Source organism: Ascaphus truei, chromosome 18, assembly GCF_040206685.1.
Source record: "Ascaphus truei isolate aAscTru1 chromosome 18, aAscTru1.hap1, whole genome shotgun sequence".
In the NCBI taxonomy this organism is placed as follows: domain Eukaryota; kingdom Metazoa; phylum Chordata; class Amphibia; order Anura; family Ascaphidae; genus Ascaphus; species Ascaphus truei.
Window position 1 is genome coordinate 29,165,598 of NC_134500.1, and position 13,356 is coordinate 29,178,953.

Genomic DNA, 13,356 nt, shown 5'->3' on the forward strand with positions numbered 1-13,356 from the left:
GGCATTATGAGGTCAAAGTGGACACTTTTTGGGGTCGTGTGCTCACGCATCAAACTAATTATGAATCATAAATATTTTTTTCACCATGAATCTAATGGACGGAAGACTATCTAAAGTTAAAACAGGAAAGGCCGCCTGGACGTGTAGATTTGACTGCGTTCCAGGACCAAATAAATAGGTTTGGGCCTATATTACTTTTGTACCACCCTTAGTATTGTCACTTACAAGTCTGAGCCGTGACCTAAATCTGTCCTCCTGGGGCAGCACATGTTATTGCACAGGGGTGGGAAACTCCAGTCCGCAAGGGCCACCAACAGGTCAGGGTTTCAGAATATCCCTGCTTCAGCACTGGTGGCTCAATCAGTGGCTCAGTCGAAGACTGAGCCACTGATTGAGCCTCCTGTGCTGAAGCAGGGATATCCTAAAACCCTGACCTGTTGATGGCCCTTGAGAACAGGAGTTGGCCAACAACTGAGCCACCTGTGCTGAAGCAGGGATATCCTGAAAACCTGACATGTTGGTGGCCCTTGAGAACTGGAGTTCCCCCCTCCCCCCCCCCCCCGCAGTAGCAGGTAACCCAGTTCCCCTTCGATGTCCCCCCTCCCTCCAAAAAAAAGTCTATCATAGACGTTGCCCATGTGTACGACTGGGAGGTTCTGCCTAATATCACACCACAGAGAATGAGTATTTCATACTCTGACAATTCAACAAAGGGGATTGTCCGTATCCAGGTGGTAAAACGGACCATAGCAAGGGGATAGCGACAAATAACCTTCAATAAACACCCCCTATAAAGGCAATGTCAGGGACCCAAATTCACACTTGGATCAAAGAGGAAATCGGGGATGAAAATATCGGAGACTCATCTTGGGGAAACACATTATCTCCTCACAATCCTCCGGAGAAACCCTACACTCCGGGGAAACCCTACACCTCACACTCCTCCGGATAAACGCTACACACCAGAGAAACCCTACGCCTAACACTCCTCCGAAGAAACCCTACGCCTCAAACTCCGCCGGAGAAACCCTACACTCCCGAGAAACCCTACGCCTCACACTCCTCCGGAGAAACCCTGCGCATCAAACTCCGCCAGAGAAACCCTACACTCCCAAGAAACCCTACGCCTCACACTCCTCCGGAGAAACCCTGCGCCTCAAACTTCGCCGGAGAAACCCTACACTCCCGAGAAACCCTACGCCTCACACTCCTCCGGATAAACCCTATACACCAGAGAAACCCTACGCCTCACACTCCTCCGGATAAACCCTATACACCAGAGAAACCCTGCTGCGCCTCACACTCCGCCAGAGAAAACCTACACTCTGGAGAAACTTCTACGCCTCACACTTCACCAGAGAAACCCTACACTCCAGAGAAACCTTTACACCTCACACTCCTCCGGAGAAACCCTATGCCTCAAACTCCGCCGGAGAAACCCTACACTCCCGAGAAACCCTACGCTTCACACTCCGCCGGAGAAACCCTACGCCTCAAACTCCGCCGGAGAAACCCTACACTACCGAGAAACCCTACGCCTCAAACTCCGCCGGAGAAACCCTACACTCCAGAGAAACCCTACTCCTCACACTCCGCCGGAGAAACCCGTTTTAATTCCTAGACGGTCTGTTATATACTTTAACATGTTATGAGTGTGTGAGCCCTGTAACTATTTCCATTCTAATACATGTAATAAATGACTGTACTGGAGTCTCCATGCTCTGAAGAAAGGATTTCAGCGATGGCAGAATACACATTTTTATTGCAAGTTTTTTTAATGTAGATTTCTGAATTCCCCAACTTTTGACATATACGACCATATACATATATATATATTCCCCAATTTGCGCTCTCTTCGTTGGCGAGTTCTATCCATTTATTCCATTGCTGCTCTCCGTGGTGGCCATGTTGGCCTATCCCGTACAGCCCTGATGAAATCTCTGACATTCTCATTGCACAAAGTAACACACATATATATATATATAAACCCTCCACTGTATATAGCATATAAAAATATTACTTGTGAGCACATTCACATGTCTTAGACAGGTCTGCAACCCCGCCTTTCACCATTATCACCTAACATACAGTGCTCCCACTGCAGCAAGGGATTCTGGGAAATGACATGCAAATGAGCACACCGTGTCACCTTTTGTCTCAAGACCACATTACATGGTTAAACCCTTATATATACCCTTTTATGTGTGTATATATATAAATATATTCAGAGCTGAGTTTATATACGTATTTACATTTATATACAAGTATAAAATGACCTGTCGGAATGTACGGCGCTGATATATAGACCATATTACCCCAGCCGCAGAACGGCATTGCCAAACTTTACATAGCTCCATCCATGTACCTAGCGCTTCACAGCAGTAGCACACATCCCTGCCCCGCAGAGCGCGCAGTCTGTGTGTGTGCGTGTATGTATACATATACATATCCATAGAAACACATCTAACGTGGTCCGGTAAACAGAGCGAGACTGGTGTATACAAAACACAAATCTACACACATTTAAAGCCGGAAGGTACTAGGGGGAGTCTTAACCCTTTCATCTACAGTCCCCCACTCCCCCGAAATGCCTTATTGCCCATTACTCGTATAACAGGCAGTGAGTTTAGGTAGCTGCCCCTCAATTTGGAAGCACAGCCAATGAGGGAGTGTCGTGTTATATATATATATATTTTTTTTTTTTATTTCCTGTCGGTAACATTAAAGATGGCTGACTATATTCCCAGTCAGTTTTAAATGCCAGACTTTGGAAGTACCAGAAGTGTATTTGGGGTCAAAATATATAGATCTAGTTATAAGGATTAAATAACTTAATAAAGTGACTTTAAGGATATGTAGCGAGTGCGTGTGACGTGTGTGCGTGTAGTGGGTGTGTACGTGCGCAGGTAGCTCAATACTACTGCTGGGTATTAGAGCCATAAGGCATTCAGTGGTTGGGTTACCATCAGCTCGGTGCTTTATTGCCTTGAAGTTTCGAGATACCCTATAAAATGAGGGGACACTGCAGCCCCCCGTATGTCTGTTCTTGGTCTCTGTACCCTCGAGCTGCCCGGGGTCCGGCGGCCTGAGTGCCCGGTCCCCGCTGTCTGAGTGCCCGGTCCCCGCTGTCTGAGTGCCCGGTCCCCGCTGTCTGAGTGCCCGGTCCCCGCTGTCTGAGTGCCCGGTCCCCGCTGTCTGAGTGCCCGGTCCCCGCTGTCTGAGTGCCCGGTCCCCCGCTGTCTGAGTGCCCGGTCCCCGCTGTCTGAGTGCCCGGTCCCCGCTGTCTGAGTGCCCCGGTCCCCGCTGTCTGATTACCCGGTGTCCAGCAGCCTGAGTGCCCGGGGTCCGGCGGCCTGAGTGCCCGGGGCCTGCTGTCTGATTATCCGGTGTCCAGCAGCCTGAGTGCCCGGGGTCCGGCGGCCTGAGTGCCCGGGATCCGGCGGCCTGAGTGCCCGGGGCCTGCTGTCTGATTACCCAGTGTCCAGCAGCCTGAGTGCCCGGGGTCCGCCGGCCTGAGTGCCCGGGGCCTGCTGTCTGATTACCCAGTGTCCAGCAGCCTGATTACCCAGTGTCCAGCAGCCTGAGTGCCCGGGGTCCGGCGGCCTGAGTGCCCCGGGCCCGTGTCAGCTTCCCGCGTGCTCCAGGATGGCGGTGTGACAGAAGTAGTACTGCTCGGGGGTCTGGATGCAGAATGCGCGTTGGCTGCGCATGAGTTGCACCGTCTGGCGGATGTTTAGGAAGCCGACGTCCTGCAGCTGGGACAGGCAGATGTCCAGGGCGCAGAAAGTACCTGAGGCAGGTGAGAGGGGGCCCGGCGTCAGACCAAGAGGGGAGAGTGCCTCTGTATCCCTGTGTCCCCCACTCCCACCTGTGTTCCCCCTCCCCATGTCCCACCCTCCCTCCTATACCCCCGTGTCCCACTCTCCCTCCTGTTCCCCCCCTCTCTCCCCACTAGATACCTGTCCTGCCAATGCCGGCACTGCAGTGCACCACAATGGGTGGGTCCCCCCGGGGGTCCTCTCCAGCGCCCCCCCAGCTCCTGCATGGCTCTCCTCTGCTCCCTCTTCACGGCCCCCCCGGAATTGGATGAGAGCTGCCGCTGAGCTGGGGACCCCGTAATCCGGCCAGCTCAGGAACTGTAGGTGACTGACCAGCCTCCTCTCTCGGCCCTGAGACAGGGGGTGGCGCATGGTCATGGGGCACGGGGACATGCAGAGACAAGGGGGGGCGGTGGGGAGACGGGGCGGGGGGACATCCAGAGACAAGGGGGGGGACGGGGCGGGGGGGAGATAGGGTGGGGGGGTACATGCAGAGACAAGGGGGGATGGGGCGGGGGGGAGAAGGGGCAGGGGGGAGACGGGGCAGGGGGGAGAAGGGTGGGGGGGGAGAAGGGGCAGGGGGGAGATGGGGCAGAGAAGGGGTGGGGAGAGGAGCGGGGGGGGAGAAGGGGCGGGGGGGGAGAAGGGGCGGGGGGGGAGAAGGGGCGGGGGGGGGGAGAAGGGGCGGGGGGAGAAGGGGCGGGGGGAGAAGGGGCGGGGGAGAAGGGGCCAGGGGAGAAGGGCGGCGGAGGGAGAAGGAGCAGGGGCAGGCGGGGCAGAATCAGACGGGGCAGGGTCAGGCGGGGCAGGGTCAGGCAGGACAGGTGGGGCAGGGGCAGACGGGGCAGGGGCAGGCGGGCGGGTGCTGGTGTTCCGGGTGTTACCTGGCGGGGTGCTAAGTTCCAGCGTGCTGAGCTTGTAGTGCTGATGGCTCTCGGTGGCCGTGTTGGTGACAGTGACAGCTCCATATGATGCTCGAGTGCCAGGTGACAGCGGCCAGTACTGACCACACTTCTTATGGCCGCCCTCTTCAACCCTACAGTGTGGGGGGGGTGGGGGGGGGGGAGATAAAGGAGCGATGCTATGCAGATTTCTAATGATAATGTCACACACTGCCCCCCCCACACTGCCCTGCCCTCTCCTGACTTTTTGCCCCCCCTACTCACCGCGTCGTCATGACGATCACCAGCACGCTCTGCTCCCACACCATGTGCCAGAAGTCTGGGAAGGTGTTCTGCAGGGGTCCTGTGGGGAGAGAGTCACACACAGGCAGAGGGAGAGAGTAACACACAGGCAGAGGGAGAGAGTCACACACAGGCAGGGGGAGAGAGTCACACACAGGCAGGGGGGAGAGAGTCACACACAGGCAGGGGGAGAGAGTCACACACAGGCGAGGAGAGAGTCACACACAGGCAGGGGGAGAGAGTCACACACAGGCAGGGGGAGAGAGTCACACACAGGCAGGGGGAGAGAGTCACACACAGGCAGGGGGAGAGAGTCAGCACACAGGCAGGGGGAGAGAGTCACACACAGGCAGGGGGAGAGAGTCACACACAGGCAGGGGGGAGAGAGTCACACACAGGCAGGGGGAGAGAGTCACACACAGGCAGGGGGAGAGAGTCACACACAGGCGAGGAGAGAGTCACACACAGGCGGGGGGGGAGAGTCAAACACGGGCAGGGGGAGAGAGTCACACTCAGGCAGAGGGAGTGAGTCAAACATAGGCGGGGAGAGAGTCACACATAGGCGGGGAGAGAGTCACACACAGGCAGGGGAGAGAGTCACACAAAGGCAGGGGGAGAGAGTCACACACAGGCAGGGGGAGAGAGTCACACACAGGCAGGGGGAGAGGAGTCACACACAGGCAGGGGGAGAGAGTCACACACAGGCAGGGGGAGAGACTCACACACAGGCGGGGGAGAGAGTCACACACAGGCAGGGGGAGAGAGAGTCACACACAGGCAGGGGGAGAGAGTCACACACAGGCAGGGGGAGAGAGTCACACACAGGCAGGGGGAGAGAGTCACACACAGGCAGGGGGAGAGAGTCACACACAGGCAGGGGGACAGAGGCACACACAGGCAGGGGGAGAGAGTCACACACAGGCAGGGGGAGAGAGTCACACACAGGCAGGGGGAGAGTCACACACAGGCGGGGGAGAGAGTCACACACAGGCGGGGGAGAGAGTCACACACAGGTGGGGGAGAGAGTCACACACAGGTGGGGGAGAGAGTCACACACAGGGGAGAGAGAAGAGTCGCACACAGGCAGTGAGAACGAGAGTCTCACACAGGCGGGGGAGAGAGTCACTCACAGATCGAGAGAGAGTCACAGAGAGAGAGAGTCACATGCAGGCGGGAAGAGAGTCACACACAGGCGGAGGAGAGAGTCACACACAGGCGGAGAGAGAGTCACACACAGGCGGGGAGAGAAAGAAAGGGTCACACAGAGAGAGAGTCACACACACAAGAGAGAGAAAGCGAGTCACACACGTAGAGTGTGAGAGAGAGTTACATATGGAGAGTGCAAGAGTCACACGTGCAGAGTGCGAGAAATAGAGAGACACACAGAATGCGAGAGAGAGAAACACGTAGTCACAGAGTGACACACAAGTGACGCGCACGCACACAAGGAGTGACACACACACAGAGTGACACACGCACAGAGTGGCACACGCACAGAGTGGCACACGCACAGAGTGGCACACGCACAAGAGTGGCACACGCATGCAATAAGTGACACGCACGCACAAAGTGACACGCACGCACAAAGTGACACGCACGCACAAAGTGACACGCACGCACAAAGTGACACGCACGCACAAAGTGACACGCACGCACAAAGTGACACGCACGCACAAAGTGACACGCACGCACAAAGTGACACGCACGCACAAAGTGACACGCACGCACAAAGTGACACGCACGCACAAAAGTGACACGCACGCACAAAGTGACACGCGCAAAGTGACACGCGCAAAGTGGCACGCGCGCACAGAGTGGCACGCGCGCACAGAGTGGCACGCGCGCACAGAGTGGCACGCGCGCACAGAGTGGCACGCGGCGCACAGAGTGGCACGCGCGCACAGAGTGGCACGCGCGCACAGAGTGGCCGCGAGGCCCGCGCACAGAGTGACACACGCGCACAGAGTGACACACGCGCACAGAGTGACACACGCGCACAGAGTGCCACACGCGCACAGAGTGCCACACGCGCACAGAGTGCCACACGGCGCACAGAGTGGCCAGCACGCGCACAGAGTGCCACACGCGCACAGAGTGCCACACGCGCACAGAGTGCCACACGCGCACAGAGTGGACACACGCGCACAGAGTGACACACGCGCACAGAGTGACACACGCGCACCAGAGTGACACGCGCACAGAGTGACACACGCGCACCAGAGTGACACACGCGGCACAGAGTGACACACGCGCACAGAGTGACACACGCGCACAGAGTGACACACGCGCAGCAGAGTGACACACGCGCACAGAGTGACACACGCGCACAGAGTGACACACGCACAGAGTGACACACACGCACAGAGTGACACACACGCACAGAGTGACACACACGCACAGAGTGACACACACGCACAGAGTGACACACACGCACAGAGTGACACACACGCACAGAGTGACACATACAGGCTAATATACACAGCTATGTGTCACACTCACCCTGTGTGCCGATGTACATGTGTTTCTGCAGATACCCGTCCATGAAGCTGGCGTTTATATAATCCGAGCGCTGGCGACACAGAGAGGGGGGGGGGTACTTATACACACAGCTATCTCTCAGTATAACACGCACAGCTATCTGTCACTCTGCTTATCGCAGTATAACACGCACGGCTATCTGTCACTCTGCTTATCGCGGTATAACACGCACGGCTATCTGTCACTCTGCTTATCGCAGTATAACACGCACGGCTATCTGTCACTCTGCTTATCGCAGTATAACACGCACGGCTATCTGTCACTCTGCTTATCGCGGTATAACACGCACGGCTATCTGTCACTCTGCTTATCGCGGTATAACACGCACGGCTATCTGTCACTCTGCTTATCGCAGTATAACACGCACAGCTATCTGTCACTCTGCTTATCGCAGTATAACACGCACGGCTATCTCTCACTCTGCTTATCGCGAGTATAACACGCACAGCTATCTGTCACTCTGCTTATCGCAGTATAACACGCACGGCTATCTGTCACTCTGCTTATCGCAGTATAACACGCACGGCTATCTGTCACTCTGCTTATCGCAGTATAACACGCACGGCTATCTGTCACTCTGCTTATCGCAGTATAACACGCACAGCTATCTGTCACTCTGCTTATCGCAGTATAACACGCACGGCTATCTGTCACTCTGCTTATCGCGGTATAACACGCACGGCTATCTGTCACTCTGCTTATCGCGGTATAACACGCACGGCTATCTGTCACTCTGCTTATCGCGGTATAACACGCACGGCTATCTGTCACTCTGCTTATCGCGGTATAACACGCACGGCTATCTGTCACTCTGCTTATCGCAGTATAACACGCACGGCTATCTGTCACTCTGCTTATCGCAGTATAACACGCACAGCTATCTGTCACTCTGCTTATCGCGGTATAACACGCACGGCTATCTGTCACTCTGCTTATCGCAGTATAACACGCACGGCTATCTGTCACTCTGCTTATCGCAGTATAACACGCACGGCTATCTGTCACTCTGCTTATCGCAGTATAACACGCACGGCTATCTGTCACTCTGCTTATCGCAGTATAACACGCACAGCTATCTGTCACTCTGCTTATCGCAGTATAACACGCACGGCTATCTGTCACTCTGCTTATCGCAGTATAACACGCACGGCTATCTGTCACTCTGCTTATCGCAGTATAAGGCGCACAGCTATCTGTCACTCTGCTTATCGCAGTATAACACGCACGGCTATCTGTCACTCTGCTTATCGCAGTATAACACGCACAGCTATCTGTCACTCTGCTTATCGCAGTATAACACGCACGGCTATCTCTCACTCTGCTTATCGCAGTATAACACGCACAGCTATCTGTCACTCTGCTTATCGCAGTATAACACGCCACGGCTATCTGTCACTCTGCTTATCGCAGTATAACACGCACAGCTATCTGTCACTCTGCTTATCGCAGTATAACACGCACGGCTATCTGTCACTCTGCTTATCGCAGTATAACACGCACAGCTATCTCTCACTCTGCTTATCGCAGTATAACACGCACGGCTATCTGTCACTCTGCTTATCGCAGGTATAACACGCACAGCTATCTGTCACTCTGCTTATCGCAGTATAACACGCACGGCTATCTGTCACTCTGCTTATCGCAGTATAACACGCACAGCTATCTCTCACTCTGCTTATCGCAGTATAACACGCACAGCTATCTCTCACTCTGCTTATCGCAGTATAACACGCACGGCTATCTGTCACTCTGCTTATCGCAGTATAACACGCACAGCTATCTGTCACTCTGCTTATCGCAGTATAACACGCACGGCTATCTGTCACTCTGCTTATCGCAGTATAACACGCACGGCTATCTCTCACTCTGCTTATCGCAGTATAACACGCACGGCTATCTGTCACTCTGCTTATCGCAGTATAAGGCGCACGGCTATCTGTCACTCTGCTTATCGCAGTATAACACGCACGGCTATCTGTCCACTCTGCTTATCGCAGTATAACACGCACGGCTATCTCTCACTCTGCTTATCGTGGTATAACACGCACAGCTATCTCTCACTCTGCTTATCGCGGTATAACACGCACAGCTATCTCTCACTCTGCTTATCGCAGTATAACACCGCACGGCTATCTGTCACTCTGCTTATCGCAGTATAACACGCACAGCTATCTCTCACTCTGCTTATCGCAGTATAACACGCACGGCTATCTGTCACTCTGCTTATCGCAGTATAAGGCGCACGGCTATCTGTCACTCTGCTTATCGCAGTATAAGGCGCAGCGGCTATCTGTCACTCTGCTTATCGCAGTATAACACGCACGGCTATCTGTCACTCTGCTTATCGCAGTATAAGACGCGACGGCTATCTGTCACTCTGCTTATCGCAGTATAACACGCACGGCTATCTGTCACTCTGCTTATCGCAGTATAAGAGCGCACAGCTATCTGTCACTCTGCTTATCGCAGTATAACACGCACAGCTATCTGTCACTCTGCTTATCGCAGTATAACACGCACGGCTATCTGTCACTCTGCTTATCGCAGTATAACACGCACGGCTATCTGTCACTCTGCTTATCGCAGTATAAGGCGCACGGCTATCTGTCACTCTGCTTATCGCAGGTATAACACGCACGGCTATCTGTCACTCTGCTTATCGCAGTATAACACGCACAGCTATCTCTCACTCTGCTTATCGCAGTATAACACGCACAGCTATCTCTCACTCTGCTTATCGCAGTATAACACGCACGGCTATCTGTCACTCTGCTTATCGCAGTATAACACGCACAGCTATCTGTCACTCTGCTTATCGCAGTATAACACGCACGGCTATCTGTCACTCTGCTTATCGCAGTATAACACGCACGGCTATCTCTCACTCTGCTTATCGCAGTATAACACGCACGGCTATCTGTCACTCTGCTTATCGCAGTATAAGGCGCACGGCTATCTGTCACTCTGCTTATCGCAGTATAACACGCACGGCTATCTGTCACTCTGCTTATCGCAGTATAACACGCACGGCTATCTCTCACTCTGCTTATCGTGGTATAACACGCACAGCTATCTGTCACTCTGCTTATCGCGGTATAACACGCACAGCTATCTCTCACTCTGCTTATCGCAGTATAACACGCACGGCTATCTGTCACTCTGCTTATCGCAGTATAACACGCACAGCTATCTCTCACTGCTGCTTTATCGCAGTATAACACGCACGGCTATCTGTCACTCTGCTTATCGCAGTATAAGGCGCACGGCTATCTGTCACTCTGCTTATCGCAGTATAAGGCGCACGGCTATCTGTCACTCTGCTTATCGCAGTATAAGACGCACAGCTATCTGTCACTCTGCTTATCGGCAGTATAACACGCACAGCTATCTGTCACTCTGCTTATCGCAGTATAACACGCACGGCTATCTGTCACTCTGCTTATCGCAGTATAACACGCACGGCTATCTGTCACTCTGCTTATCGCAGTATAAGGCGCACGGCTATCTGTCACTCTGCTTATCGCAGTATAAGGCGCACGGCTATCTGTCACTCTGCTTATCGCAGTATAACACGCACGGCTATCTGTCACTCTGCTTATCGCAGTATAACACGCACGGCTATCTGTCACTCTGCTTATCGCGGTATAACACGCACGGCTATCTGTCACTCTGCTTATCGCAGTATAAGACGCACGGCTATCTGTCACTCTGCTTATCGCAGTATAAGACGCACGGCTATCTCTCACTCTGCTTATCGCAGTATAAGGCGCGACGGCTATCTGTCACTCTGCTTATCGCAGTATAACACGCACAGCTATCTCTCACTCTGCTTATCGCAGTATAAGGCGCACAGCTATCTGTCACTCTGCTTATCGCAGTATAACACGCACGGCTATCTGTCACTCTGCTTATCGCAGTATAAGACGCACAGCTATCTGTCACTCTGCTTATCGCAGTATAAGACGCACAGCTATCTGTCACTCTGCTTATCGCAGTATAACACGCACGGCTATCTGTCACTCTGCTTATCGCAGTATAACACGCACAGCTATCTGTCACTCTGCTTATCGCAGTATAAGGCGCACGGCTATCTGTCACTCTGCTTATCGCAGTATAACACGCACAGCTATCTGTCACTCTGCTTATCGCAGTATAACACGCACAGCTATCTGTCACTCTGCTTATCGCAGTATAACACGCACGGCTATCTGTCACTCTGCTTATCGCAGTATAACCACGCACAGCTATCTGTCACTCTGCTTATCGCAGTATAAGGCGCACGGCTATCTGTCACTCTGCTTATCGCAGTATAACACGCACGGCTATCTCTCACTCTGCTTATCGCAGTATAACACGCACAGCTATCTGTCACTCTGCTTATCGCAGTATAACACGCACGGCTATCTGTCACTCTGCTTATCGCAGTATAACACGCACGGCTATCTGTCACTCTGCTTATCGCAGTATAACACGCACGGCTATCTGTCACTCTGCTTATCGCAGTATAACACGCACGGCTATCTGTCACTCTGCTTATCGCAGTATAAGACGCACGGCTATCTCTCACTCTGCTTATCGCAGTATAAGGCGCACGGCTATCTGTCACTCTGCTTATCGCAGTATAACACGCACAGCTATCTGTCACTCTGCTTATCGCAGTATAAGGCGCACAGCTATCTGTCACTCTGCTTATCGCAGTATAAGGCGCACAGCTATCTCTCAGTATAACACGCAAAAGCTATCTCTCACCTCGTGCCAGCTGACACGTCTCGAGTTTGACGCGTGTTTGGTCCAGACACGGAACGTCCCCGGTAACGATTCCGACCCTGATTAACAGCAGCTCTGAGGGGGGCGGGGGGGGACAGAGAAGCGGTGGGGAGAGACAGAGAAGGGAGGAAGAGAAGGGGGGAGGAAGAGGGAGAGAGAAGGAGGGTGAGAGAAGGGGGGAGGAGGGGGAGAGAGGAGGGGGGAGAGAGGAGGGGGAGAGAGAAGGGGGAGAGAGAAGGGGGGAGAGAGAAGGGGGGAGGAGGGGGAGAGAGAAGGAGGGTGAGAGAAGGGGGGAGGAGGGGGGAGAGAGACAAGGGGGAGAGAAAGTGAGATGGGTGGGGGAGTAAGAGAAGAGGGAGGAGACATAGAAAATGGGTGAGGAGAGAGAGACGGGGGGTAGGAGAGAGAGAAGGGGGTGTGGAAGAGTTGGGGGGGGAGAGAGAGGGAAGGGGGAAAGAGGGGAGAGAGAGAAGGGGGAGAGATAGAGAAGGGGGAGAGACAGAAGGGGGGAGGAGACAGAGAAGGGGGGAGGAGACAGAGAAGGGGGGAGGAGACAGAGAAGGGGGGAGGAAGAGAAGGGGGAGGAAGAGAAGGGGGGAGGAAGAGAAGGGGGGAGGAAGAGAAGGGGGGAGGAGACAGAGAAGGGGGGGAAGATGAAGGGAGAAAGAGAAGGGGGGTGAGCGAGGGAAGGGGGTGAGAGAGTAGGGCGGAAGAGAAAGGGGGGAGAGATAGAGAGAAGGGGGAGAGAGAAGGGGCGGAAAGAGAGAGAGAAAGGGGGAAAGAGAGAAGGGGAGAGAGGGGGGAGAGAGAGAAGGGAGAGAGATAAAAGGGGGGGGAGAGAGAGAAGGGGGGAGAGAGTGAAGGTGGGAGAGAGAGAAGGTGGGAAAGAGAGAAGGTGGGAGAGAGAGAAGGGGGAGGAAGAGAAGGGGGAGAGAGAGAAGGGGTGGAGGGAGAGAGAGGAGAGAGAGGAGAAGGGGGTGGAGGGAGAGAGAGAGAGAGAGAAGGGGAGAGAGAGAGAGAGAGAGAGAGAGAGAGAGAGAGAGAGAAGG

The 13,356-nt window shown here is 54.1% G+C and overlaps 1 protein-coding gene across 1 annotated transcript in view; it reads right to left on the bottom strand.

The window, feature by feature from the left end:
• Positions 1–1,748: 1,748 nt before the first annotated feature.
• The window catches only part of PTPN9 (protein tyrosine phosphatase non-receptor type 9), a 29,214-nt gene continuing 17,606 nt past the window's right edge, over positions 1,749–13,356 (bottom strand). Inside the window, 10 exon segments of the mRNA XM_075576156.1 lie at positions 1,749–3,790; positions 3,960–4,002; positions 4,004–4,075; positions 4,077–4,176; positions 4,711–4,854; positions 4,985–5,063; positions 7,502–7,571; positions 12,290–12,310; positions 12,312–12,350; positions 12,352–12,705. Coding sequence (XP_075432271.1) covers positions 3,624–3,790; positions 3,960–4,002; positions 4,004–4,075; positions 4,077–4,176; positions 4,711–4,854; positions 4,985–5,063; positions 7,502–7,571; positions 12,290–12,310; positions 12,312–12,350; positions 12,352–12,705 — 1,089 coding nt within the window. The 3' untranslated portion in view covers positions 1,749–3,623.